Raw genomic sequence first — 24753 nt, forward strand, 5'->3', positions numbered from 1 at the left:
CGGTGTCAATTGTTAACTTGAGATGAGGAATTGTAATTTATAGCTCCTTAGTTATTTAAAACTAAACTATTATTAGCGCTATAAAAAATATTATTACCCTAAACCCAAATGCCAAGCGGGGATTAAACGCTTGTGTTTTCCCTTCTAGAGTAAAATGCCTAAACAAAATTGGATCAATCACAAAACCAACCAAATACATCATCAAGTAATATTGCAATATATGTATATATATATATATATATATTTTTTTTTGTCCCCAAACATTGCAATATATTTGAAAAAATGAAAAAATAAAATAAAATAAAAAAATAAATAAAAGGAGGGCAGCGCCTTTGCTTTTGGGTTGAGTTCGCCCTCTCCACTCGCAAGTGTCCAGTCTTCTGCCCCTTCCAATGTAGGTTTCCGCTCTGCACTTCCTTTCTGCCCCAAACGAAAGTCTCTCCGCCTCCGCCTCGCAGCTGAGAGTTTGAGACTGCGACGTTACGTAAGTCTCTTAAAAATCCTAAATTTTGCTTTTGCTTTCGCTAACCATTCGGTCGGCGGCATTCGTTCTCATATTGTAACTTTGATTGCTAAGATTAGATGATCATCTTCCTTTCGGGTTAATAAGAATTAGATTATAGCCTATACTATAGGGATAGGATAATAGGATAATAGGTCCCAAACTTCTTGTATTTTTGCAAATTTCACTCCGAATCCCGAGAATACTGACATCATGTACGGTAGAGCGGGCCTTGATCGATTTAAGAAAGCTCAGTCCTTGGAACCCTTCTCCGTCAATTCCAATCCCAATCCCAATTCCCCTTCCAAATCCAATCCCAAGCCCTCTCTTTCACACTCCCATCAACATCAACCCCCCCTCCCTCTCCCTCTTGCACCGCCCGAGGCCGCCCCCCTCGTGGAGCTGGGTCAGACCCACCAGCACCATCTCCCTCAGCTTGGTGCCGGTCAGTCCACTTGGAGGCCCCCTGACTGGGCAATCGACCCCCGCCCTGGTGTCTATTCTCTCGAGGTTCTCAAGGATGGTCAGGTTCTTGATCGCATTGCCCTTGATAGGCGTCGCAACATCTTTGGCCGCCAATCTCAGACTTGTGACTTTGTGCTTGATCATCAGTCCGTTTCCCGCCAGCATGCTGTTGTTGTTCCTCACAAGAATGGAAGGTCAGCCACACTTTCTCTCACTTTTCCTTTTCTTTCTATTTAATTCAATTGCGTGCTGTTGGTTTTGTTGACCAAGTGAAAGTTTGTTCTAGTTTGGGTTAGCCTCTCTTCAAAACTTGTAAAGAAAAGGGTAACAGAACAATAATCTACTAACTTAATCTTTACATCCAGATCATAGAGCTGGATTTGTTTAATATTTCTATGGTTTTATATTTAAGAAAGAGGGTGGTTTTTTAGGCAATGCCAGAGTAGCCCTACGACCTGATCCAATTAATCATCTAGGAGCTTCATGGATTCACCTATTTCACTATACTGCTTGGCCATGGCCATGTCCGTGTCCGTGTCCGTGTCCGTTCCCGTTCATACTCATGACAGTGTGCAGGCGATTGTTTTTTTATTTCCCATGCGTTAAGTAGTTGTATGATGTTGGTTTCTGTGATCCGAAGCCATTTACAAGCTTTATCCCTTCTGCAGCATATATGTAATTGATTTGGGGTCTGCACATGGTACTTTTGTTGCAAATGAGAGAGTGACTAAAGATACCCCTGTTGAACTTGAAGTGGGCCAGTCTTTGAGATTTGCTGCATCAACTAGAACTTATGTCTTGAGAAAGAATGACGCAGCTCTTTTTCCTCGTCCTCCACTGCCTTCAGAGGTTAATCTGCCACCACCTCCTGATCCATCTGATGAAGATGCTGTTGTGGCCTATAATACGCTTCTAAATCGTCATGGTCTGACCAACCCTGACGTAGTGGCTAAGTACCGCGAGTCTAGTGACTCAGCAGGCGCAAAGCGAGACAACCAGCGGCGAGAGAGACCCTCTAAGAGAATTAGGAAGGCAAGAGTATCATTCAGGGATCAAGTTGGAGGAGAGCTGGTTGAAGTAGTTGGGATTTCAGACGGTGTGGACGTAGAAACTGAACCGGGTCCAGTAGGTGTAAAAGAAGGAAGTCTTGTGGGGAAATATGAATCCCTTGTGCAGGTTACAGTAATCCCCAAAGGAAAGGAACAATTATATGTCAAGGAAGGCAATTCTTCCCAAAAAGGCATGACTGAAAAATTACAGGAGGTCTTAAATAGAGTCAAGACTGCTCCAAAGGGTAGGATTTATGATGACCTTTATGGAGAATCTTTTTCTGGCAAAGTGGGTTCGTCATGGGCATATCCTTCTTCTGTGGACTCGAGTGGTAGAAGACCCTCTCCAAGTAGAGATCCCGATGGGAAGGCATTAAGCGTAAACCATGGAACTAACTCAAGTCACATTGACGATGACGAAGATGATTTGTTTGGTGATTGATTGAGGCAAGCACTCGGTGGATGGATTTTTGTTCTTATTTGGGGTCTGACAATGTTTTGAAGATTCGAAAAGATTATATGGTCTTGCTTCCTTGTGAATGGGAAAAGAGATACATTTAATCAACAAATTTCTTAGTATTGGTATGGCCTGATCCATAATCTCCATGTCAGTTAATGTTAGGGGAGCCGCCAGTGCTAGTGCTAGGTAGGTCATTTATTTGATCCCTCTCAATCTGATGTGAAGTGGTTTATGCTGGTATATTATTATTAACCTGACAGGAAGTCTTTTGTGAGATGCTGATGCGGGTTGGCGGGTGGAGGGAGTCGCCTGGTTTTGTAGTAAGATGATCTGTTGGTATCTCCTCGCAATGTAACCCTGCTAAAGACTCGAAACTTGTTGAGGATTGCTGCACATTTTAATGCATTAGGCTGTAGCGTGAAACCAGCCAGCTTATAATTTGCATGTGAATTCTGTTTTTTTATTCACGAATTGTGTATTGTTGTAATTGAACTACCAATGAATCATTTGCGTTATGATTAATGGAGCTGATTTCCACACATTCTTTTTACCCTCTCTCACATTTCTCTTTATTTTTTGGTCATCAATTGAATAAATCAAGTAAAAACAATAGACGAGATTAAATAGTGGCGGATGGGAGGAGAAAAATGCGTGTCTATAATTTCCCTCCTTAATAGAGTAGCAATGTTTCATGTGAGTAAATATTGTGATGTATGCGCATTAGAAAAAAAATATTGGAAGTTTTCAAGTGGAGAGAATCTCAATTGAAGGAAATTAGAATGGACCTTTGACCTTTTGGTTCTCCATGCATTGCGCGCACTTGTGTTTATTTTTGAAATTTTGAATTAACAAAATCTCATCTGCGTTTAGGAGCCCCGAAGCATAGGATCCGAATTCCATGAGCGTTTCGAAAGCTTTTGACCGACCGTGACCATGACCTTGTTGGAAGCGTTGTTATGATATCGATGAGAACCTTGAGGAGGAGAAACTTGGAGGGAATCTATTGCCCTGTTCGAAACTATTACAGACATTTGTCAGCCATCGCCAATGGACCCCAACAGTCCCCTGTAACTGTTGGGTCGGAGGTGGCGAGGGACGCGTACCCTCCACTTGTTCATGAAATCCTGCAAATTTGTGCAGGAACAGGTGCACCCGCGGAAGGGAAGGCCTGCCATGCACACATCATACGTTTCGGATTAACAGCAGACACATTAACCTCTAATATGCTCATCAACATGTACTCCAAATGTGGTTTACTTGATTGTGCCGGCAAGGTATTCGATGAAATGCCTGAAAGGAGCTTAGTTTCATGGAATATAATGATTGGGTCACTTGCTCGGAATGGGGAAGAACACGAAGCTCTTGGTCTTTTCTTGCAGATGCAAAGACAAGGAAACACTTTCAGTGAATTCACCGTTTCAAGTGTTCTTTGTGCTTGTGCTGCGAAATGCGCTGTGTTTGAGAGTAAACAACTGCATGCTCTTGCTGTTAAGTTAGCAATGAATATAAATGTCTATGTGGGAACCGCGTTGCTTGATGTTTATGCAAAGTCTGGTTTGATAAAGGGTGCAAGATCTGTTTTTGAGTCTTTGCCAGAGAGGAGTGATGTTACATGGAGTTCGATGGTTGCCGGGTATGTGCAAAATGAGCTTTTTGAAGAGGCTTTGGTGTTGTTCCATAGAGCTAAAAGGATAGGGTTAGAACAGAACCAGTTTACAGTTTCTTCTGCTATTTGTGCTTGTGCAGGTCTGGCAGCTCTCATTGAAGGAAAGCAGGTGCATGCTCTTTTATCTAAAATTGGCTTTGGTTTGAATATATTTATTGTTTCCTCTCTTATAGACATGTATGCAAAATGTGGTAGCATTAGAGAAGCATACAGTGTATTTCAAGGTATGAGCGAGAGGAACATTGTTTTCTGGAATGCCATGATTTCAGGGTTCGCTAGACATGCTTGCTCCCTAGAGGTGATGATCTTATTTGAGAAAATGCAGCAGATGGGTATGTTCCCGAGCGAAGTAACCTATGTTTCGGTATTAACTGCCTGTAGTCATATGGGACTAGTTGAAAGTGGAAAGAAATATTTCAACCTCATGATAGCAGAGCACAATGTGTCACCAAATGTTGTTCACTATTCATGCATGGTTGATATTTTAGGTCGGTCAGGGTTGATTATTGAAGCCTATGACTTGATACAGAAAATTCCGTTTGGTGTTACTGCTTCTATGTGGGGTTCTTTGTTGGCTTCTTGTAGGATCCATGGAAATCTTGACTTGGCCGAGCTCGCAGCACAGCATTTGTCTGAGATAGAACCTAATAATGCAGGAAACCATATTTTGCTGTCAAATGTTTATGCAGCAAATAAGAAGTGGGAGGAAGTTGCGAGAACAAGGAAGATTCTTAAAGAAAGCGAGTTGAAGAAAGAGAGAGGGAAGAGTTGGATTGAAATAAAGGACAAAGTTCACTCATTTATGGTTGGAGAGAGGAAACATGCTAGAATTGATGAGATATATTCAAAATTGGACGATTTGGTGACAGAATTGAAGATAATGGGGTACAAGGCTGAGACTGAACATGACCTTCATTGCGTGGGTGAAAGCAGAAAGCATGAACTTTTGAGGCACCACAGTGAGAAACTTGCTCTTACTTTTGGGTTGATGTGCTTACCTTCCAATGCTCCTATCAGGATCATGAAGAATCTTAGGATTTGTGGTGATTGCCATGCTTTTATGAAGATTAGTTCAAGTTGTAGGGGAAGGGAAATCATCGTTAGGGATACAAACAGGTTTCACCATTTCAAGAATGGTTATTGCTCTTGTGGGGAATTCTGGTGAAATACTTTTTTGTGTTCGGTTGCGTTTCGAGGGTCCAGTCCAGTTTACCAGCAATGGGATGGGAGCGCAAGAGATTCATCCAATGGCTGCTGATTGGGGATGTGCTCTCCGCTTGCAGAGGTTAATCTGATCCGTCCGATGAAGATTGTTGTTGTGGCTGATGATTAAGACACATGCAAATGGTGATGGTCTGACGTAGTGCCTAAGGCCAGTTGTTTTGTGATTATACATGAACATATGCGAGTGCAAACAAGCGTAGGCGGTGCGGTGTATCCAACTGAAGGTGTTGCCTAAATAGTAAACATGTAAGGAGGTCCTTCCTTTTTCTTTTTGGAATGAATTTGTGCTGAGAGTAGAGATTGACTAGTACCACCAGTGCCTTTTTTTTACATCACCACACTAATTGCGCATGCACGTGCACTTTGACGATCCATCAAGTTGGTCTCCAATATTCTCTGTTAGAGTAATAAGTAATTAGTTGTGAACAATATGAAGTGATTAATATTAATTTGTGAGGACTGAGGGGGCCATGTTGCATTAGCAATTAATTAAACAAGAAAAATATTAGTTTTGGATAACATAGGCAAGGATATAACAATATCTAATTAATCAAAACAAGTACCTTAATGCTCCTAGCTTTAACTTTAGTGCTGATATCACGACCATTCCGTCTTTGTCATAATATAATTGAATGTTGAACAACTAACATATATATATTGAACAATTAACACACACACATGTATAATATATGGTTCTTTGACGAATAATTAGCAGTTGGCTCATCCATCTTAATTTCAAATAAAGAGATTGAAGGGACATATGGATGGGGCCCTGCGCTCTCTAATCTGATTACAATTTACATGATATTATATGTATCATCATGCGGGGCCGGCCCTGGAGCCTTTAGAATTATTGTATATAAGATTATCTCCAGCCAAATGTTATAGGTTATATTTAGATTTAAAATTGACAAAACCGTTCTTCAATTCTTTGGTTAAAGGGGATTCGGCTAAAACAATCAGGCCAAAGTTTGGACCCAAGGCAAAAGTAATAAAATATAAAGAGTAGTAAAATATAGCCCAACAAAATTGGAGATGAAAATTTTAACCCTAAATAGTCTTTAAAATATTAATCTTTGGAGGACTAAAACACAGTCAAGGGCTATGTCTAGACCTTCATTATGTATCTCATGCAATTTATTTGCTATGGAGTAAAAGTTAGCCAAAGAGCGATTACATTGCACACGTACTAGTGAGTATAAAATAATGGATGGTGCTATTTACACTCTTTTTTTTACTTCCTACACGTCTTTTATTAACTTTTGTTTTTTGATTTTTTTTTTCAATTCATTTGATCTAACGGTCAAAAAGTGAGTGAAGAGTGCGTAAGAGGTAAAAATGTGTGTGGATAGCACCAATCAAAGTAATATATATGGAGAATATCCCAATTGCGTTGGTGGAGAAATTTGTCACGTATTCAGAATTCAAATACAAGTGGAGGGACATAAAAGAATATATTATTATAACATGAAATACTGTTTGAATACTTGACACTTGAAAAAATTTCTCGTACTGGTACAATATAGAGAGGGACGGAGTTTGAAAAATATACATATGAAAATCTTCTTAGAACTCTCTAAATGTTTGGTACGAGTCATTTTTGTGTGTACTAAGTGTTTAATGTAATGTTTGCCAGACATATCTCGACAAGTTGGATCGACAACACTCGACATATTCTTTCGATATATGTTGATATCTGTTAACATGTAGGCACATAATTTGATTAGCGACAACAAATCTACTAAACGTTCGATAAAATACTTTGGTAAATAAACAAGTTTTATATTTTTCGCGCTCCTCCCTTTTAAGAGGAGGATGCATGGTTGGTTGAGACTCGGGACTAGAAAGTGGGGGAGAAGAGAATACTTGTTGTCTGGCCCTGAAAGCAACCGACAATGGGAAGGCATGACAATCCGATCAGCGCGACTACAGAGAATTATTCAGTGTGTTTGAAATTCAGTTAGTGCATTACATGTTATCATATACATACAAAGATATTTAAAAAATAAAATTTTCTTTTACTTATATAATAATACATGTATCATCTTGTGTTTCGAAACACTGAAAATTTTCATAACTGCTAGTGCGAGAGATGTAACAAACGGTAAAGGATGAGACACGTGGATGACATGCAGATAATCAAGTAGCTTTGCAATTGCTAGCCTAGCCTAGACTAGAAGAAGGAGGAGGAGAATGTACCTTCACCTTAGAAAGTGGAGGAAATCATCATGATCGATGAGGACATGGGAACTGGGAATCAATTAATTAATGGGATCTTCCATTATTTCCTTTCATTTCAATTTCAACGGAGAGATGAATATAATGTTAGTATCTAAGCTAGGCAGAGGAGGCTTAATCAGTTAGAGTAATCAGCAAGATGTGATGATCTGGTCCCACGCGATGAGCACGATGTTTCAGTAATGGACTACTCGTAGGAGCACTCTTTTGAGCTTTTCTTTACTTTCCTTGTTTCTTTAAGGCATTCTCACTTCCCACTTTCAATCTTCTTACACATATATTATATTGCTTTGCTTTTTCGTAATTAATTAGTTCAATTCTAATCTAGTTTTAATAATTCAACCAGAGATAGAGCACTAGGTCCCCATCGCCAGGAGAGACCTGTCGATCCCCCCTTTTCTATCATTATTTATTAATTCAAGCGGTTTATCATATTTCATAAAGAGTAATACTAAGGAAACTAAAATTGTATAAAAAAATTTATAAACTAAATGATATGAAAGTTGATAATTGAATTATTACTTAAACGTTGATAAATGTGCTCAATCCTATTAGTGACACATCATTTAATTTGTAAATTTTGTCTACAAATTTAATCTCCATAGCATTATCAAATCCTAAATTATGCATGTTATGAATAATGCTCTTGTCATACATTACCATGTTGATTAATCCCAACCAATTCCACACACACTGCAGACAGACTCTCTCTCTCTGTCTCTCGTTGGTGTCCGTCTCACACTCACAGCAGTCACAGTAGTACTTTATTCTAGCTACCAAGCTTAGCTAGCTAATAGAAAGTTATTAGTCGTCTCTCATACTCTCTCCCTCTCTCTGTCTCTGGGGATTATATGCATGAGATGTATACCCTATTCTATATATTTTCACGTTGCTGCATCTCATCACGTTAAAGCCCCGGCCGCTCGCTCTTTGTTGTTGGCTAGTACGCACTTGAATGGCTTCTCATCAGAAATTATTAAACATCGGATTTGCTATTTTGGTTGCGCAGCTATACAGTTGCTCTCTCCAATCCATCGATCAGTCCACTCGATCGCTTGGAATCATTTGAAGGTAGTTAAATTAATTTGCTTTTCCGATCGATTGTATATATTAGTGCTAGCTGCTGTTGCTGCCTTGGAAGTCAACAATGTTCCTTCAGCTCAATTGTTTACTTGCGGTACGTACCTTCCTTTTGATCATTATAATTCTTAGTTACCATTCATTGGAATAGTTTTGGCCGTGTATGTATAGAGTAGCTGAGTCGTCCCAATCCCATACTCGATATTGTTAATGATATATGCTATTTAGTATAAACATAGGGAAACTGGAGTGTGATTATTTGACATATATACATAGAATTTAGTCATCAAACTAGCTTGCAAGTTAACCCTATCCTGATATAATTAACTTGAAAAGTTCTTATGTGTGTGTGTGTGTGTGTATTAAGGTAAATAACTTGAGTTAGGGCAATTCTTGGTGCAACGAAAAAGTTGCTCTTTTACGACTGGAATGTCATAGATTCGAGTCGTGGAAATATTTTTTTTTGCAAAATAAAGATAAAGCTGCATACTATAAACATTCCCTCCACCCCTCATAAAAACGGATAACCTTGTTGCCTTGGGGTCACCTTTTATGTATAACTCAAGTGCCTTTTCATTCTGTTATTCAGAGATGAAAGAAAGATTATGCCTTACTTTGCTAAAGGATAAATACATAATGTCCAAAGGATACTGTAAGGCAGGAGATCGAGCTTTAACAATTATTTACAAGTCAGCTAAAAAGATGGGGAAAAAAATTGAAATTCCAATTGAATATATGGACAAAAGAAATGAACAAAACCATCTTATATATGGAGCTTGTGGAGGGGCTCTTTATCAATGTCAAAAGTGAGTCCGTCCCTAAATAGCTAAATGGTCTCCGCCCTCCAGTATTTATTTATAATCTAAGGAAAACTAATGAAAAATGTTTGAAAACTTTAAGTTTTAACGATAAGGACAAAATAAAGGGTAAAATGAATAGTACCATGATTAACTTTTTAGTGTAAAAATGTGATTTTTGTTAAAATGCACAATACCGTAGACTTTTCGTTAAAACTCTCATATATATATATATATATATATATTTGTCTGTACATATATACACATACAACTTGAGAGGCCATGCTCACTCATATATTATAATTTTATATGTATTCAACAAAGTTGGCGTCATAAGTCATATGAGTAGAGAGTAGATTGTTTATGGTGTTCTAGCCATGCTACCTTTAATCAGCTAACGTTTCTTGCGACCGATGCTTCTCTTTTCTGATAGATAGATAGACTATATATACATATGAACTAATTAATATTCTATTTTTTATACAAAAATGTTTGTATTATTCTTTCTGACTTGCTAATTGGAAAAAAAAAATGTAGGGTTTTTTCCTATCTGAATAAGAAAAATGTAGTAGTACTGCTTGTAGTGCCACATTAGCACTAAATATATGGTTCCTCTTTCAAGGATACCTATATATCCAGGCCAAAAGTGGTTTAACAGTATAAACTAGGTCATGCGATGCGAGTCATGAGTCTAGAGGTTGAGTTGGGTTGGACTAGGAATTGGAACACACTCGGTATATAATATTTTATATATACACAAATAGGAAGCTTGTAAGAGAAGGGGTTCCATTTTTTTTTATAAAAATAAGCATTAGTTGTGGGATTTATACTTTACCGAACTTTAATGATCCAAACTAGTCTTATTCAAACAGTTTGTATTGTTAAAGTTCGATGTGAAATAAGTCCTACACCAGATTTCTATTTTTAAAAAAAATGAGAATTCCTTTGCATAAAGAGCCTGTATAATTATATATACAAGAGAAACAACCCTATATATATATATAGGGAATTGTTATTTGTATTTTAAAAATCTCATTTGACATTCTAAACTTTTTATAATTAGAAAGAAAAATACACTTACGATGAGTGTAGAATGTGATTTTTTGAATGGTAATAACAATTCATTATATATATATATATATGAATATAGATCCTCTCCTGAGCTTCTCTATGCGAATCCAGCGGACAACATAATCGTGGCCGTTGATCCAAATCGTGCGGTCATGAATCCAAAGCTTGTCTATGCAAAATGGCCTTTTTTCTTCCTCTTTCCCTGGGAAGTGCCGAACAGAAGATTTCAATTCTCATGTGGCTGTCCGCATTCAACAACAACATTTCCTACGTATCAGAATGCTCCTAACATGGAGGCGTCGAATTGCTCTTGACAGAAGATTTCAATTCCAAACAAAATTAAGACAAATAATTGATGACCCAATTTGAAATTTGATCCAAATTCAACAACCCAATTATTCATCTTTTCTGGTAAAAAAAACCCCGGTCGAGCTAGATGGCGAATTAGAAAGCATGGGTCAGTGACTTGGCGCCGCTAGTCGTCGGAGCCGATGCGGCAGTCGCGTTCAACAGGAATTTGAGGGGGTTTTGGGGCTTATGGACCAATTGGGCGGCTGGAACATGGTGCTGAAGTTGGAGGCGGAGGAGCATTCCATCTGGGGGAGAGAAGCAGAACATGACAGAGAGAGAATGAAATACCGAAGAAAGAAGCTAAAAAAAAAAAAAAACTTGATTTGGGGAAAAAACTTGGATTCATGACCGCACGATTTGGATCAACGGTCACAATTATGTGGTCCGCTAGATCCGCATAGAGAAGCTCAGGAGAGGATCTGGATATCCTATATATATAATGCTCGCTCGCTCACTGCACTGCATGCAACTGATTCCTAGCAGTCGTTAGTCACCAGTGTATAGTCCAAGTGGCCGCGTTTCACCTCCTTATAATTAAATGAGTTTCAGCCACTCATTACTCCAATTCGTCCACTAATACAAATACATCCACAAACGGTGTAAGTTCCAAATTAAACAAATATATACATATAAAATATTAAAAATGATTTGCATGGCATCCTTACTTCCTTGTGTCAAATTTCAACATCAACACAAAAGAGTTGAATGAGTGTAGTTTGAGAGTTCACAGATGCACTGCTGATCGAGTCTGACTACTCTCAGAGCAAAATTAACTCCTCTTGGTTTTAATTTCTTGTTTTTATATTATTATTAGTGCAATTTAGGAAAACTCTCTGTACTAGTTATTTGCCCCGTGTGTGTATATTTATATCTTATGTATGTATAAATTGGAGGAGTTGCAGGTGGATTAACAATGTATGCTGATGTTGGTGGATCCTTGACACCTTGTTGGCCGGACGAAAGATGATCATCAGGTAACTAAGGGCCATAAACCCTACTAATTCCCAACTTAATCATATTCTTAAATTTCTTATATAGATAGATGGAATTTCCATGATTTTTATCTTAATTTGTGGATTTTGAGGATTCAAACTTGTATGTTGGTTCGGCTTCTGAAACAATCAAAATCAGCGTCCTACCTGTTCATAATTTGCAACCATTTAACTGCTAATTATTACTAATTAGTTGATATTTCAGCTTCATTAACTAGATATTTATGTTATTTTTTGGTAAAAAATATGTGTATATTTGGATTTGACCACATAAATTGCTTTGGTCTGTCTGGTGAATTAGCTGGCTAGTTAATTAAAATCTCCCTTTCATATATCCTTGCAATTTACTGTTTTGGTTCCCTGAATTTGGAAAAATATCTATAAATCATTTACTGAAATGTTTATGATTCAATTATATCACGCATGAATAGATACTTTTCCCAAAATGCACTGTCCATATATATTTCTTATTTTCAAACATAGACAGCGTACCCTTGGGATTTTAGCTGATCTCTTTCAGAAATCATGAAAAGGGTATATTGCTGCACAAGTATTTTGAAGGGAGAACCTGTTATCATCTCTTGTTAAAAGAAAGTACCAATCTGACAATGAAGTTTATGAAAATTGGAACCAAGCCGGACACCTTCTACACCGAAGAAGCTACCAGGTACTAGCTTAGCTATGACTTGTTTTCCCACCGGTGTTCCATAGATGACATTGAATGGGTATGCATAGAATCAATTTCCTCACACGTACGTCCTCACAGCTCACGTTCATAATGAAATTGCTACTTTGTGCTTTGGTTTTATATATTGAATTTCTTGATTTATGTACTGTCCTCGCAACAGTATTATTTCAGCTGATTTTGCATTCACTATGTGTGCAGGACCGTGATTTCGGATGTACCCAGCGACTTTGTCATACAAATTAACAACATCCATTATCTTCTCCATAAGGTAATGACCACATCATTTACAAGGAATAATGTTTTGTCGAAATCCACCAATTTCATTTTCTCATGTAGTCACGGATGTGCAATTTTTCTGCTGATCAGTACTTCCTGTGCATTCCTGTTTAGAATTCTTCAGTGTTTTTGAAGCTAAAAAAAAAAATAAAAAATCTTCAGTGCATGATTGTAGTACTGGAGAAAGGAAGGAATGGAAAAACATTCAATAAGAATGAACATTTCACTATTTTTCCGAATTTTATAAAATCATACAGCAAACTAAAACAGCTAGCACTTCTTCTGCATGTATACAACTATACATACACAAGTGCTTGCTCTTGGTTAAGGGATAATTGTGCTTTTGTTAGCTGCAGTTTCCACTTCTTCCAAAATGTGGCCTCTTACAACGGCTTTGCTCTGACTCTGGTGATTTGGAAAAGGTCAGCATAAAGCTTCACGATATTCCAGGAGGTGAAGATGCGTTTGAAATGTGTGCTAAGTTCTGTTACGGAATTACGATTAATCTCAGCGCCTATAATTTGGTACCTGCATTTTGTGCTGCTAAGTTCCTCCGAATGACCGAGTCAGTAGAGAAGGGAAATTTTGTTCCAAAACTCGAGGCTTTCTTCAATTCATGCGTTCTTGAAGGTTGGAAAGACTCCATTACTGCATTACAAACTACAGTGAAGTTGCCTGAGTGGTCTGAGAATCTTGGGATCATCAGAAAGTGCATTGATTCAATTGTAGAGAAAATCCTTACTCCTCCAGCAAAGGTCATATAATGCTCATGAATATTTTATTATTATGCTTCTTCTGTCAGCAATCGGTTTATTTTATTCTTCCTTACTGATTTGCTCAAACTAAGTAATGTTAGTCAATTTTAATTTTCAGGTTGTGTGGTCCTACACTTATACCAGACCTGGCTACACCAAAAAGCAACATCATTCTGTCCCAAAGGATTGGTGGACTGAGGATATATCAGATCTTGATGTAGACCTGTTTCGATGTATAATTACTGCTGTTAGAGCCACGCATGTGCTGCCACCACAGCTCATTGGGGAAGCTTTGCACGTCTATGCTTGTCGTTGGCTGCCAGATACCACAAGAACACCTCCACAAATAGATGAGGAACTCATGGAAAACAATCGAAGAATTGTTGATAGCATTGTGAGTATGATTCCCGGAGATAAGGGAGCAGTTTCTGTTGGTTTCTTGCTAAGGCTTACTGTAATTGCCAATTACTTGAGAGTGTCCCCAGTGACAAAGACTGACCTGTTAAGGAGGTCTGGTCTACAACTCGAAGAGGCAACGGTGGATGACCTGATTTTTCCTTCAAACTCGCCTGCTGACCCGGAATTTTACGATATTGACTTGGTTTTGGAAGTGTTAGAAAGTTTCTTGGTGCTATGGAGAAGACAATCCCCTGCAGCTGCTTCTGAATTGGACAGAAGTGCTCAGGTTTTAGGAACAATGAGAAAGGTTGGGAAACTCATTGATTCGTACCTTCAAGTTGTTGCCAGGGATGTCAACATGCCAGTTTCAAAAGTGGTATCTCTGGCTGAAGCTTTGCCAGATATTGCAAGGGAAGACCATGACGGCATCTACAAGGCTATTAACATTTATCTAAAGGTATGTAAGTATGTAGTATATTAATCGAAGTGAATGCCATTGCCATTTAGAATTCATGAGTATAATTAATTACTAAATGCTGGTTGACTAATCCATTTGATGAAACATATGTATTAATAAGTAGGAGCATGGTGATCTAAGCAAGGCAGACAAGAAACGCTTGTGCCGCATTTTAGACTGCCAGAAGTTGTCGCCTGAGGTACGCACTCATGCTGTGAAAAATGAGCGGCTACCACTGAGGACTGTTGTGCAAGTCCTCTTCTTTGAACAAGAGAGAGACAGAGGTTCCAACTCCAAGTCAGCAGCAGCAACTCATGATCGTCATAAACATAAGCCACTGCCAATAACGCCCTCCCAGTCCCATGAGCCAGGAAAACAAACAACGCCAAGTAGCAGAGAATCGGATAGTCATAGTCATAAGCTAAAATTGGGAGCAGCAAATGTTCATGATAAATTCAGTAGTAGTACCACTGGAAAGAAAGATAATCCACTGCTGCAAATGCAAAACAAAAGATCAGGCGGAAAGTTGGCATTGAAAAACGAAAGAAAGGGTGTCAGATTAGAAACGCAACAAGTAGATCATCAAGGACATAATATGGGAAGGGAAATCGTAAGAGGAGGAGCATCTGGATCTACAGGTGCAGGGAGCAAGTTGGACGCTAAGAAGATGATCCAAAGGGGAAGTAGGCCGGACCATGGCCACGACAAAGGCAAAGATAGATAGCAAAAACGTACATGAACATCAATCATCCTCGTTTCCTTTGCACTTCATGTAATTAAGTTTTTCTTTTTGTTTGTTCCTTATTCCTCTGGAATTGGAGAAAATGTTTGAGTTCTGAACTATGTTATCTTATGATGAGTCCTCTCCACCGTTTGTGCCATACTCTAAACATAAAGGGTGGGAGCTTCTTGCCATGGCGCCAATGTCAGTATGGTTTTACCAACCATAAGAAGAAGACTCTAAAACCATGCAAAGATGCTATTTAGTATTACCGCTTGGTGATATTTATTTTCATTTGTAAGTGAGAAATTTTGTTTGATTCTCGTGAACGGTGAATTTGAACTAAATTTAGGTTAGTCTATTGCAAAATTTAGTCCACTTCCCTCGCCCCTTAATATAGATAATATTGAATGATTCAAATTCTCATTCTATAGAATATGTTACAAAAAATTAATTAATCGTTTGAATTTGGGAGTCAAAAACTTGTTAATTTTATTGAGGCATTTTGATTTCTTTGATTTATGCTCAACAAGTGAAAGTCTTTGTCAGCCGGAAAAGTGCTCTCAGTGTACTTGTAAGTAAACGTGTCTTTAACTCAATTGAAAAAATTTTTTTTTTTAATAAAAATAGTTTAAAAACTTTAAGTTTTAACGATAAGGACAAAATAAAAGATAAAATAAATAGTACCAGAATTGACCATTTAATGTAAAAATTTGATTTTTCGTTAACTTTTTCTTGAAAAAAATTTACAGAGAGCATCAGCGCCATATGAATTACAAGAGGGGCTTAAAATAAAATAAATAGGAGTGAAATGACAGAGTTGTCCTCATTTAAAGACGACGTCTGGCTTTTGAAGAGGACATTCAGTGCAGGACAGGCAGGGTGAAAACCAAGTATTCCACATAAAGCCAGCGAAGAAGATCAACAAATCAAAACCCCGAATTAAGAGTTTTAGCACTTCTGAAGCCACTTGCGGTCCTCCCCTTTCCGCCGCTGACTTCCTTTGCTCGCTCCGTCCCTCCCTCCCTCCCCGGTGGTACACTTCCACGGATTCTGTTTAAAATGTGGGTTTTCCTTTTTCGTGGGATTGGATTAGGGTTCTTTTTTCTCTCTCTCGCTCTTCATTTAATTTTTAATTTTTAACCTTGTGAGGTTTTAATTTTACACTGTGAATATAATAGTTTGTAAAGGGTGTTAATTTGCTACATTCAGTGGTGGTGATGTCGGAGAAAGGAGGAAAGGGGTTTTCTTTGCCTAAATCTTCGCTGAAATCTACCCCTCCTACCACAAAGGATGGTCTGCTCTTTCATAACTTTCTTGGACATTTTTTATCGGGTGTTTTTTGTTTGTAAAAGAAATGAGGTAATCGCATTCCATCGGTTTGTGTAGGTAAGGATGATAGCTCAACAAAGTCCAAGAAGGGAAGACGAGTTCAGTTCGATTCTGAAGGTACGGTTTCTCTAAACTCTATCTGTTCCTATTAAATTAGTCTCACATTTTAGTCAGCGGATCTTGTGTGTCATGCATGTGCTTATCGTCTTCGATTTTCAACATCTGAAATGTTTGTTCTTGTATTTATAGGTTCCCGGGAACCCAAATCACACTTTTCGTCAAAATTTGATAGCCGATCTGCTGCTTCAGGGAAAGGTTTAATATTATTTGAAATTCTGAATTTCCATTTTCATCACTTGCATATTTGAAGTCAAAGATCTCGATTTTATTATATTTCTCTCTTTCTTTTGCAAACTGTGATTTTTAAGCTGATTGGGGCAAAGGGGGGAAAGGAGACACCATCGGAAATGGTAGAAAGAAAGAACCACAGCCACTGGAGCTCAAAATTGAGCAGGGTGAGCACTTTGATATTTTGTATATCAAATACTTAAGATAAGAGTACAGCTCGGTCTCAGACATTGAAAATAATCTTTGTTGTTAAGCACTATAATGTTGTCAGTTTTGTTGATACATGCAGAACTTCCAAAGAGTGCCAAATGTATGATGGATTGTGAGGCTGCCGATATATTACAAGGCATCCAGGAGCAGATGGTCATGTTGTCAAAAGATCCTACTATTAAAATCCCTGTGTAAGAATCAAGTTTTATCATCTCAATGAAAGAATGGTGATTGAGAAAATAGTTTATTATAACAGTTGATGTTAGTTTTCTGTATATGAAGTGTCCTAAATGGTTTTGTTTTCAGATCATTCGACAAGGGACTGCAGTACGCAAACAGCTCCAGCCGTTATATTCATCCCCAGTCTGCGAGACACATTCTTGAGTATCCTTGATTTGCTCAGCGCGTGTGTGCGTGCACATGTTTTAGTATGCTTGATTTGTTTCTTGATGTTTATACGTGTGTGTATACAAGTATTTTCTCTGCTTTGAACCCTTAACTTGAATATCAGGACACTAAAAAAATATGGTGTCAAAGATGGCGAGGTTATAATCTCAAACTTCTGTATTAGTTCTTAAAATTTAAGGACTGGTCCCTGATTTTTTTTATTTTTTATTTTTTATTTTTGCCACAGATATGTGTGATTGCCAATGTTTGTCCAGAAACCACAGATGAAGTTTTTGCTTTAGTACCATCCTTGAAGGTATGATATTGTTCCTAATAAAATGTATGCATTTTTCTGTTTTGGGCCAAATTGAATAATCTAGATAGAAATTGTAATTTAAGCATCCTGATGTTCTTTTCTATTTCAATTTTAGTTCTAGTAAGGAATAACTCAATTCTGTTTCTAATTTTGTCAGAGGTTTGCTTGTGTTTGATGTAAAAGCTGAAAAAGATATATATGGTATTCACTCCTTGGATTAATTTCTATTCCAAAATTGATATCTTCCAATCTGTTGCTGTGTTACTCACTTCGAATGGGGAAAGTCATGAATTGGGGAAGGGAAAGAAGGGATGGTGTGGGATCAACTGCACCCCCTCCCTTTCCTCTGAGTCAATCTGATTCTGATTTTTCAGGCATTGGGTTATAGATTTTAGTGTGGAACCCATACTATTTTCTATTCCATGTATGTTACTAACACATGGGGATTCCAGAATTGGAATAATTCCAAAACCCATGTTTTAGGGGGTAGTAAACATGCCATTGTAGGCAGAGAAAATTGGAGCATTTATCCTTGGACGTTTGCCCAACTGGAGTTTTGGTCCCTAAACTAAAAATCTGTGAGTATTGGTCCTTGAACTTGTCACTGTGTGGAGCAATAGTCCTTTTGGGGAACTCAGTTAGAACTTTCATCCAACATAAAAGGTTTAAAGGGGAAAATAAGGGATGGAAGGTCTAACGGGATTACTCAAAAGGACCGTTGCTCCACATTGTGACAAGTTTAGGGACCAACACTCTTGAATTTTTAATTCACGAACCAAAGCTGCCATTTGTCTAAAATTTGGGGACCAATGCTCCAATTTCTCTTATGGGAATGGATATTATTTCTTGATCCTTGAGGGCTAGGACTTGTAACTCCCCTTTTGTTGATCTCTTTGATATTTTAATTTCCCCTTCTTTCTGGCTGCCTATTATAGTGCGGAACTATTAGGTTGCCAATGGAACTGTTAAGCTACTGAATTGACTTCTTAGTTTTCTGCCTACCTGACTTTTTATCTGCATTTGTGTTTCAAGCATCCTTGCCCGAAGCTATTTGGGGTTGCCAATTTTCCCTTGACCTATGTCTTATACTATCTTTGCTTTTCCAATCACTTCAACATATATGTTTTACCTCCAGGCTAAAAGAAGCACGCTCAGCCAACCACTCAAAGATGTTTTAAGTGAGCTGACGAGGTTTAAAAAGGCAACATAAGAACCTCGCTTCATGAGAATCCTTGGTAAGGTATATTAATTTTCATCTCAACCTTAAATGGCCTTGTCTTCCTGTCTTGTATGCGGAATGATTAGTTGGGTATTATGTAAACTGGTACAGGCTGCTAGGTGCAAATGACACTATAATGGAGGGATTTTGCGTTACGGACTTTTCACGGCACTAACAATCATCCTTGTTAATGTATTTGTTAATGGTCGTTGGGTTTTGTATATGACCTTTATGGAATTTGAGATGCTGCGGAAATCCTTTCCATAGCCTCTCCTTAGGCTTGGTTATCAGCAGTAGTTTTCTTCTATTTTGTGCTTTGATGAATATGAAGTTTACTGGATGATTAAATGAGTTTGACATTAATACAAGTAGAGAGAGATCGTTGGCTGATTTCTTGACGGAATGAAGGAAAAAAAGGATTTGGAAACACACAAAAAAAAAAAAAGAAGAAAGAAGCAATCGATGCATCGTACTTAAATTTACTCAATTTGCGCAAGGGGGATGGTGTTTGTGACTTAGTTTTGAAGAAAATAATGAATTTTTATGAATAAAAGAGGCTTCCTTTGGTGCATCTCCCAATGGAAAGTATGATGAAAGTCACTCAAACAGCTTGGATTTTGTTGCCTTGAGGCTTTATAATACATGGAAGTGTTTCTTACATTTTCTCTAGCTTCGCAAACATTTGTTTTTATTTTCAATCATTGGGTTTAATAAATCAAATAGAATCAACGGTCAAACTAAACAAGGGTCTACTATTACTAGACTTGGTTGAACAGTGATTTTTACACCTTTTTCTCCTTGTGTTGTATCATAGCATCAAACTCAAAACAAACTTGGTCGTACGGAAATACCATATGGTCAATTCCTTGACCCAATTTTGTTGTTTGGTTAAATGCGATGCCCAACTTAATTTCTTGATCAAGTGAACTTGTTTAAAAGGATTTTATCGCCGTTTGGCATCTTGGTTTAATGTTACAATAACGGTGAATACATTTTATGTAAGTTGTTTTTCTTAATTAGGCCCAATCACTTTTTATTATGTAGATCAACTTTTTAAATCAAATTTGTAGATGATGTGATGTGTTACTAATATAAAATAAGAATATTAATCAACACTTAGTGATAACCATGAGTTAGTAGTGTAGTTGTAAATGGCAGATTGCAAGGCTTTGTGGTTTGTCATCATTTGTTCCCCTTTTAATTTTGAAAAAAAAAAAAAATCAACACTAAGAGATAATTCGCGGCTGTAGACTTTCTCTTTTGCTAGGATTTGGGGTGGGTATTTGAACTTTTGACGAGATGGAAGAAAGTGAACAATATGCCAAAGAAAAAGAAACAAAGGGAAAAAAAAGGAATTGTTATTAGCACTTAAAAATTTTCATTTTACATTCCAAACGTTTTATATTTAGAAAGAAAAATACAGAAATATGGGATAAGATTTTTGGTATGCTAATAACATTTTCCAACCAAAAAGAACGAGAAAGACCGAAAGTGCAGTGGAGTTGGGTAGTGAGAAAGTCCATATTCTCTATCTTCTTTTTTCTGGGCAAATAAACGAACAGCATCTGTGTGGTAATTGATTCCTCAGAGAGAATGGGAAAAAAGGAAGAAGATTACAAGGAACAGAGGGAAGCAGACGTAGAAACAGAAGAAGAAGAAGAAGACGAAGAAGAATCGGATTCAGAAGAGAAATGGAGAAAGCACTATTCGTCTGGGCAGAGGATATTGCTGGTGGGCGAAGGAGACTTCTCCTTCTCTCTTTCTTTGGCCACTCGCTTTGGATCTGCCCGCAACATGGTTGCCACTTCTCTCGATTCCCAGGGTTACTACCTCCGTCCTCTTCCTACTCTTGTTTTACTTTTACCACCATTCAATTCAATTCAAGTGTTTACCATTTTTGTTGACTACTTGTTTTTGCAGAGAAGATCGCTGGCAAGTACAGTAACGCCATAGAGAATGTAAGGAAGCTTGAAGAAAGGGGATGCATCGTGATTTACGGAGTGGACGCCCAGCTTATGAGCCAACACTTCTTCCTCGCCACTCAGAGGTTTGACCGCATCGTCTACAACTTCCCTCATGTTGGCTTTCTCTTCCGCGAGGATAGCTTCTGTCAGATCCAGTATGTATCTCTTTACTTATTGTCTTGTTTTTTTTTATTATCATCTCATCATTATTTGATTTGATTTGATTTGATGATGATCGTGTTTGATTTGATCTTTGATTTTGATTGTGATTGTGATTATGATTATGATTATGAGGTTGAACAAGAGATTGGTGAAGGGTTTCTTCAAAAATGCCAAATTACTCCTGAGAAAAGAGGGTGGAGGAGAGATTCACATAACCCACAAAGAGGGTCATCCTTACAACGAATGGGATTTGGTCAGGAAGGCACACAAGATTGGCCTGCAAATCGATCGATCCGTGCCCTTCTGCATGGACGACTATCCCGGCTACCACAACAAGAGAGGCCACGGCATCCATTCCGACGCCCCCTTCCACCTTGGCGATTGCACTACTTACATGTTCAAAATCAGGCTGCCTTGATTAATCAGCCTTCATCATCATATCTCCATTGTAATGTCTCAAATTTTCAATGGTGTTGGCTGCCCTGCCCCGCTGTTAACATAATATTGCTTCTGATGCCTGTGCCCGTGTCTGTCTGTCTACTCCCTGTCTGTCACTAGGACTGATTGAGCAGGATGCATGTAATGTCGAAGGAAAGAGTGACATTCTTTCTGATGTCCGTATCAAGTCAACTCTATTTTCTTTACTATAAATTAAATTATATATAAGTTAAGTTACGGTACCTCAATACAAATGTCTTACATGATGATAATACCTGAATTACACCCCCCCCCCCCCCCACTAAATGAGGGAATAATCTACACTACACTAGTATTTAATCACCTACGCTTAGTCTTAAATATTACAAGCTGCTTCAGAAGAGGGGACCCTGAAAAACCCACTTGAGAAACCTCTTTTCACATTACAAAACCCCAAGCCCCCCATGAAATCAACATCCACACAATGATCCACCTCCGGTTTAGTTGATAACAAGAACTAGAACTAGTACTATATTTAGATCTAGGTCTGGACGTAGTGTCAGTAACGCCAACAAGAAACCTGCATTCACCAACCGAAGGGTCTTGGAAAGTGACCATACCAAGCCCGTCAAAATCACAGCTCCGTTCATTCTGCATTTGCAGCTGATAGTAACTGTTGAACGCATATGAGATGTTTCCCCTTGCTCCAATTCCGTTGCATGACCCCCCATAGGCGAGTGTGGTGCAATCTGCAACACTACACGCGAGTTTCATGTGGTTCGCCACATCAGACAAATCTCCAGACGGCTTTGCCACACACCACCTAGACGGGAGATACTCAATATTCCTTGCATTTTTCAATCCTGTGCTGCCCAAACCGAGGTTCAACGGATATTTAGCCTGGCCATCAAAGGAAAAGATCCCCCAGTGCCTTTCAAAGTTTCCTGGAAGTGTGCTCTTTGCCCCTTCATCAAGCAGACTGAAAATATATATATCCACGGGAGGGGCTCCTGGTCTTAGAGGGGTTCCTCTGTTACTCAGCACATGATTTATGAGACCTTGGTTGAATACCCTGGCAGCAGTGAGATTTGCATTGATGGCTCCGTCTGTGGGCCAACCCACCTCCCCAATGATTATGGGCATCTGACCATATCCAAGCTTGCTGAGGGCGGCGACTAGCGTGTCGAAGTTTCCGTCAAATGCATTGGAGTAAACATTGGACCCATCTGTAACAGGATGGCTAGTCCCCTCAAAGAATGCATAGTCTTGAGGAAAATCTGAGCTTCCATAGAGACTTAGAAATGGGTAGATGTTGACTACAAAAGGAGAACCATTTGAATTGAGAAAGGAAACAACTTGAGTCATAATTTGAGTGAGTTCAGGTCGAAATGCCCCTTGAGAAGGAAGGGAGGACTCATAAGCATCGGCATTGCAAGGGACGACTAACTTGACGTAGCCTGCAAGATTCACTTTAGCCAAGGACTGTTGTAGATTGAGCAGTGTAGGCATGACATAAGACTGAAACTGGCCTGAGTAACTTGCAAGGAAGGGCTCATTTCCTACTGCAATATACCTGTCATTGGTCATAAGGAAATAAGTCTAGATGTGGATGCAAAAGCAACAACTTAACATATAAACAGACGCAGAAGAAGGATTTGATTCATGGACTAGCATGGTGATCAAGTGAAAGAAGCAAAGTTTTGGCAACAAACTGGTTGTTATATCGAACTGGTTTCTCTCTAATCTTAGATAATATCTTGTTGAAAATTTTGAAAAACATAAATAAATAAATAACCCTAACAGGCCAGTATCTTGTAGGAAATTAAACATAAATAAATACATTCTCTTTTGGCTCATATCTCACAGGCAGCATAGCACAGATTCAGCTCATCACTTGACAAGAAGAAGAGAATGTAATATGATATAAGATCATGATTATAACTTAACAAAATATGCTGAAAAAGAATATCCATTAATATCAAGGGATGGTGGGTGGCAAAAACATACCAGCTGCCCTTTATTAACCAGTGAAAGCCACACAAGTAAAAAGTTGTTTCCTTTTATTCTCCAACCGTTTCTCAGTAACAATTGCAATAAACACACAATGAAAGAAGCATACGGAAAAAGAAGAAGAAGAAGAAGAGGAGGAGGAGGGGCCTCGGCCTCACCTGATATCGGCACCATTTTTAACCATATATCTGGACACATTCTGGCGAACCCACAAATCAGAGGAGTCGGTGGAAGAGCTCAAGGCGGCCAACATCTCATTGGGGATGCCAAGCATGACCTGGATGCCGCTGCCCATGAGAGCCCGAAGAGAATCTGGGTCGGCATCGAAAAGCTTCACCTTTGATATCTTGTTGTCTTTCATGAGATCCACCACCGCGGAAGGCTTGAGCTTGTGGAAGGACACACTGCCCCAGTTCACTCCTATGGCTGAGTCCGCCCTCCAAACCACCACTAGAGAAAGCAGAGCTGCTGCAAATGCCCAACTCCATTTCCTCCTGGCTTCTAACATTTTGTCAGATTAATAAACAATCTGATCAAACCCCAACAATTATGAACCAGATTATTCATTCATTCATTCCCCACCTGGGTTCATTAACTCAATATCTGCTAGGCAGAGACTGAGAGTCTGAGAGTGTGTTGTATTGTAGGTAGTTGTGAGTTTATTTTTCGCTGGACGTCGTTATTAGCTGGTACTTCTAGATATATATTAAGAGAGAGAGTGGGAGAATGCAACAGATCACGGATAAGAGAGTAAAGTTGAAGCTGCCATGATACTAGATAGATATAAATAGCAATGCTGATGTTGATGTTGCACTTTTTGAAATTACCTAGATACCCTCCTCCACTAGTCGGCAGCCAGTGTGCCACCGCCGGCTGCAAAGTGGCAAACGCTCTCTGGATGCCACCGTGTCCACAAATTTCAACTTTCGGTGGTGTCATATTTGTAAATGAAAATATTCAAAATGACAAGTAAAACCAACCATTGCACTTTTTGAAATTACCTAGATACCCTCCTCCACTAGTCGGCAGCCAGTGTGCCACCGCCGGCTGCAAAGTGGCAAACGCTCTCTGGATGCCACCGTGTCCACAAATTTCAACTTTCGGTGGTGTCATATTTGTAAATGAAAATATTCAAAATGACAAGTAAAACCAACCACCTAACGCAGATGCCTAATGTGGCATGTGAAGAAAACGATG

The 24753-nt window shown here is 38.7% G+C and overlaps 6 protein-coding genes across 16 annotated transcripts; 5 read left to right on the forward strand and 1 right to left on the reverse strand.

Moving 5' to 3' along the window:
• The first annotated feature begins 297 nt into the window (after positions 1-297).
• On the forward strand, positions 298-3017 carry LOC137729005 (protein phosphatase 1 regulatory inhibitor subunit PPP1R8 homolog). Its single transcript, XM_068467822.2, has 2 exons — positions 298-1161; positions 1636-3017. The coding sequence occupies exons 1-2, from the start codon at positions 716-718 to the stop codon at positions 2456-2458; spliced, it is 1269 nt and encodes a 422-aa protein (XP_068323923.2). The 5' UTR covers positions 298-715; the 3' UTR covers positions 2459-3017.
• Positions 3018-3182: 165 nt separating this feature from the next.
• LOC137730135 (pentatricopeptide repeat-containing protein At5g04780, mitochondrial-like) lies at positions 3183-5676 on the forward strand. The gene has a single exon (XM_068469197.2). It carries the CDS (start codon positions 3433-3435, stop codon positions 5305-5307), a length of 1875 nt encoding a protein of 624 aa, XP_068325298.2. The 5' UTR covers positions 3183-3432; the 3' UTR covers positions 5308-5676.
• A 2623-nt stretch (positions 5677-8299) lies between these two features.
• LOC137730004 (BTB/POZ domain-containing protein At5g47800) lies at positions 8300-15385 on the forward strand. 7 transcript variants are annotated; one of them, XM_088677784.1, is made up of 7 exons: positions 8300-8781; positions 11806-11877; positions 12429-12562; positions 12782-12851; positions 13216-13614; positions 13733-14470; positions 14595-15385. In XM_088677784.1, exons 3-7 carry the CDS (start codon positions 12504-12506, stop codon positions 15192-15194), a joined length of 1866 nt encoding a protein of 621 aa, XP_088533910.1. In that variant the 5' UTR covers positions 8300-8781; positions 11806-11877; positions 12429-12503; the 3' UTR covers positions 15195-15385. The 7 variants fall into 7 exon arrangements, with proteins under 7 accessions (XP_088533910.1, XP_088533908.1, XP_088533906.1 ...); XM_088677782.1 differs by having other exon boundaries at positions 8302-8781; positions 13210-13614; XM_088677780.1 differs by having other exon boundaries at positions 8660-8781; positions 12416-12562; positions 13210-13614.
• A 685-nt stretch (positions 15386-16070) lies between these two features.
• On the forward strand, positions 16071-19574 carry LOC137728930 (DNA-directed RNA polymerases IV and V subunit 4). 5 transcript variants are annotated; one of them, XM_088677790.1, is made up of 11 exons: positions 16071-16255; positions 16404-16487; positions 16581-16640; positions 16773-16838; positions 16952-17038; positions 17161-17272; positions 17388-17465; positions 17593-17626; positions 17716-17784; positions 18920-19024; positions 19376-19574. In XM_088677790.1, the coding sequence occupies exons 2-10, from the start codon at positions 16412-16414 to the stop codon at positions 18992-18994; spliced, it is 657 nt and encodes a 218-aa protein (XP_088533916.1). In that variant the 5' UTR covers positions 16071-16255; positions 16404-16411; the 3' UTR covers positions 18995-19024; positions 19376-19574. The 5 variants fall into 5 exon arrangements, with proteins under 5 accessions (XP_088533916.1, XP_068323841.1, XP_088533915.1 ...); XM_068467740.2 differs by lacking the exon at positions 19376-19574 and adding an exon at positions 19115-19371; XM_088677789.1 differs by lacking the exon at positions 19376-19574 and adding an exon at positions 19115-19371 and having other exon boundaries at positions 18920-19019.
• Positions 19575-20484: 910 nt separating this feature from the next.
• Positions 20485-21821, forward strand: LOC137728989 (uncharacterized protein At4g26485). Its single transcript, XM_068467806.2, has 3 exons — positions 20485-20825; positions 20924-21122; positions 21262-21821. The coding sequence occupies exons 1-3, from the start codon at positions 20597-20599 to the stop codon at positions 21545-21547; spliced, it is 714 nt and encodes a 237-aa protein (XP_068323907.1). The 5' UTR covers positions 20485-20596; the 3' UTR covers positions 21548-21821.
• On the reverse strand, positions 21765-24300 carry LOC137728988 (glucan endo-1,3-beta-glucosidase 6-like). The gene is made up of 2 exons (XM_088677787.1): positions 23715-24300; positions 21765-23119 (listed from the first exon to the last, which is right to left on the reverse strand). The coding sequence occupies exons 1-2, from the start codon at positions 24062-24064 to the stop codon at positions 21985-21987; spliced, it is 1485 nt and encodes a 494-aa protein (XP_088533913.1). The 5' UTR covers positions 24065-24300; the 3' UTR covers positions 21765-21984.
• Positions 24301-24753: the final 453 nt, after the last annotated feature.

This window comes from Pyrus communis, chromosome 10, assembly GCF_041283825.1.
Source record: "Pyrus communis isolate YQ-2024b chromosome 10, ASM4128382v1, whole genome shotgun sequence".
NCBI lineage: Eukaryota > Viridiplantae > Streptophyta > Magnoliopsida > Rosales > Rosaceae > Pyrus > Pyrus communis.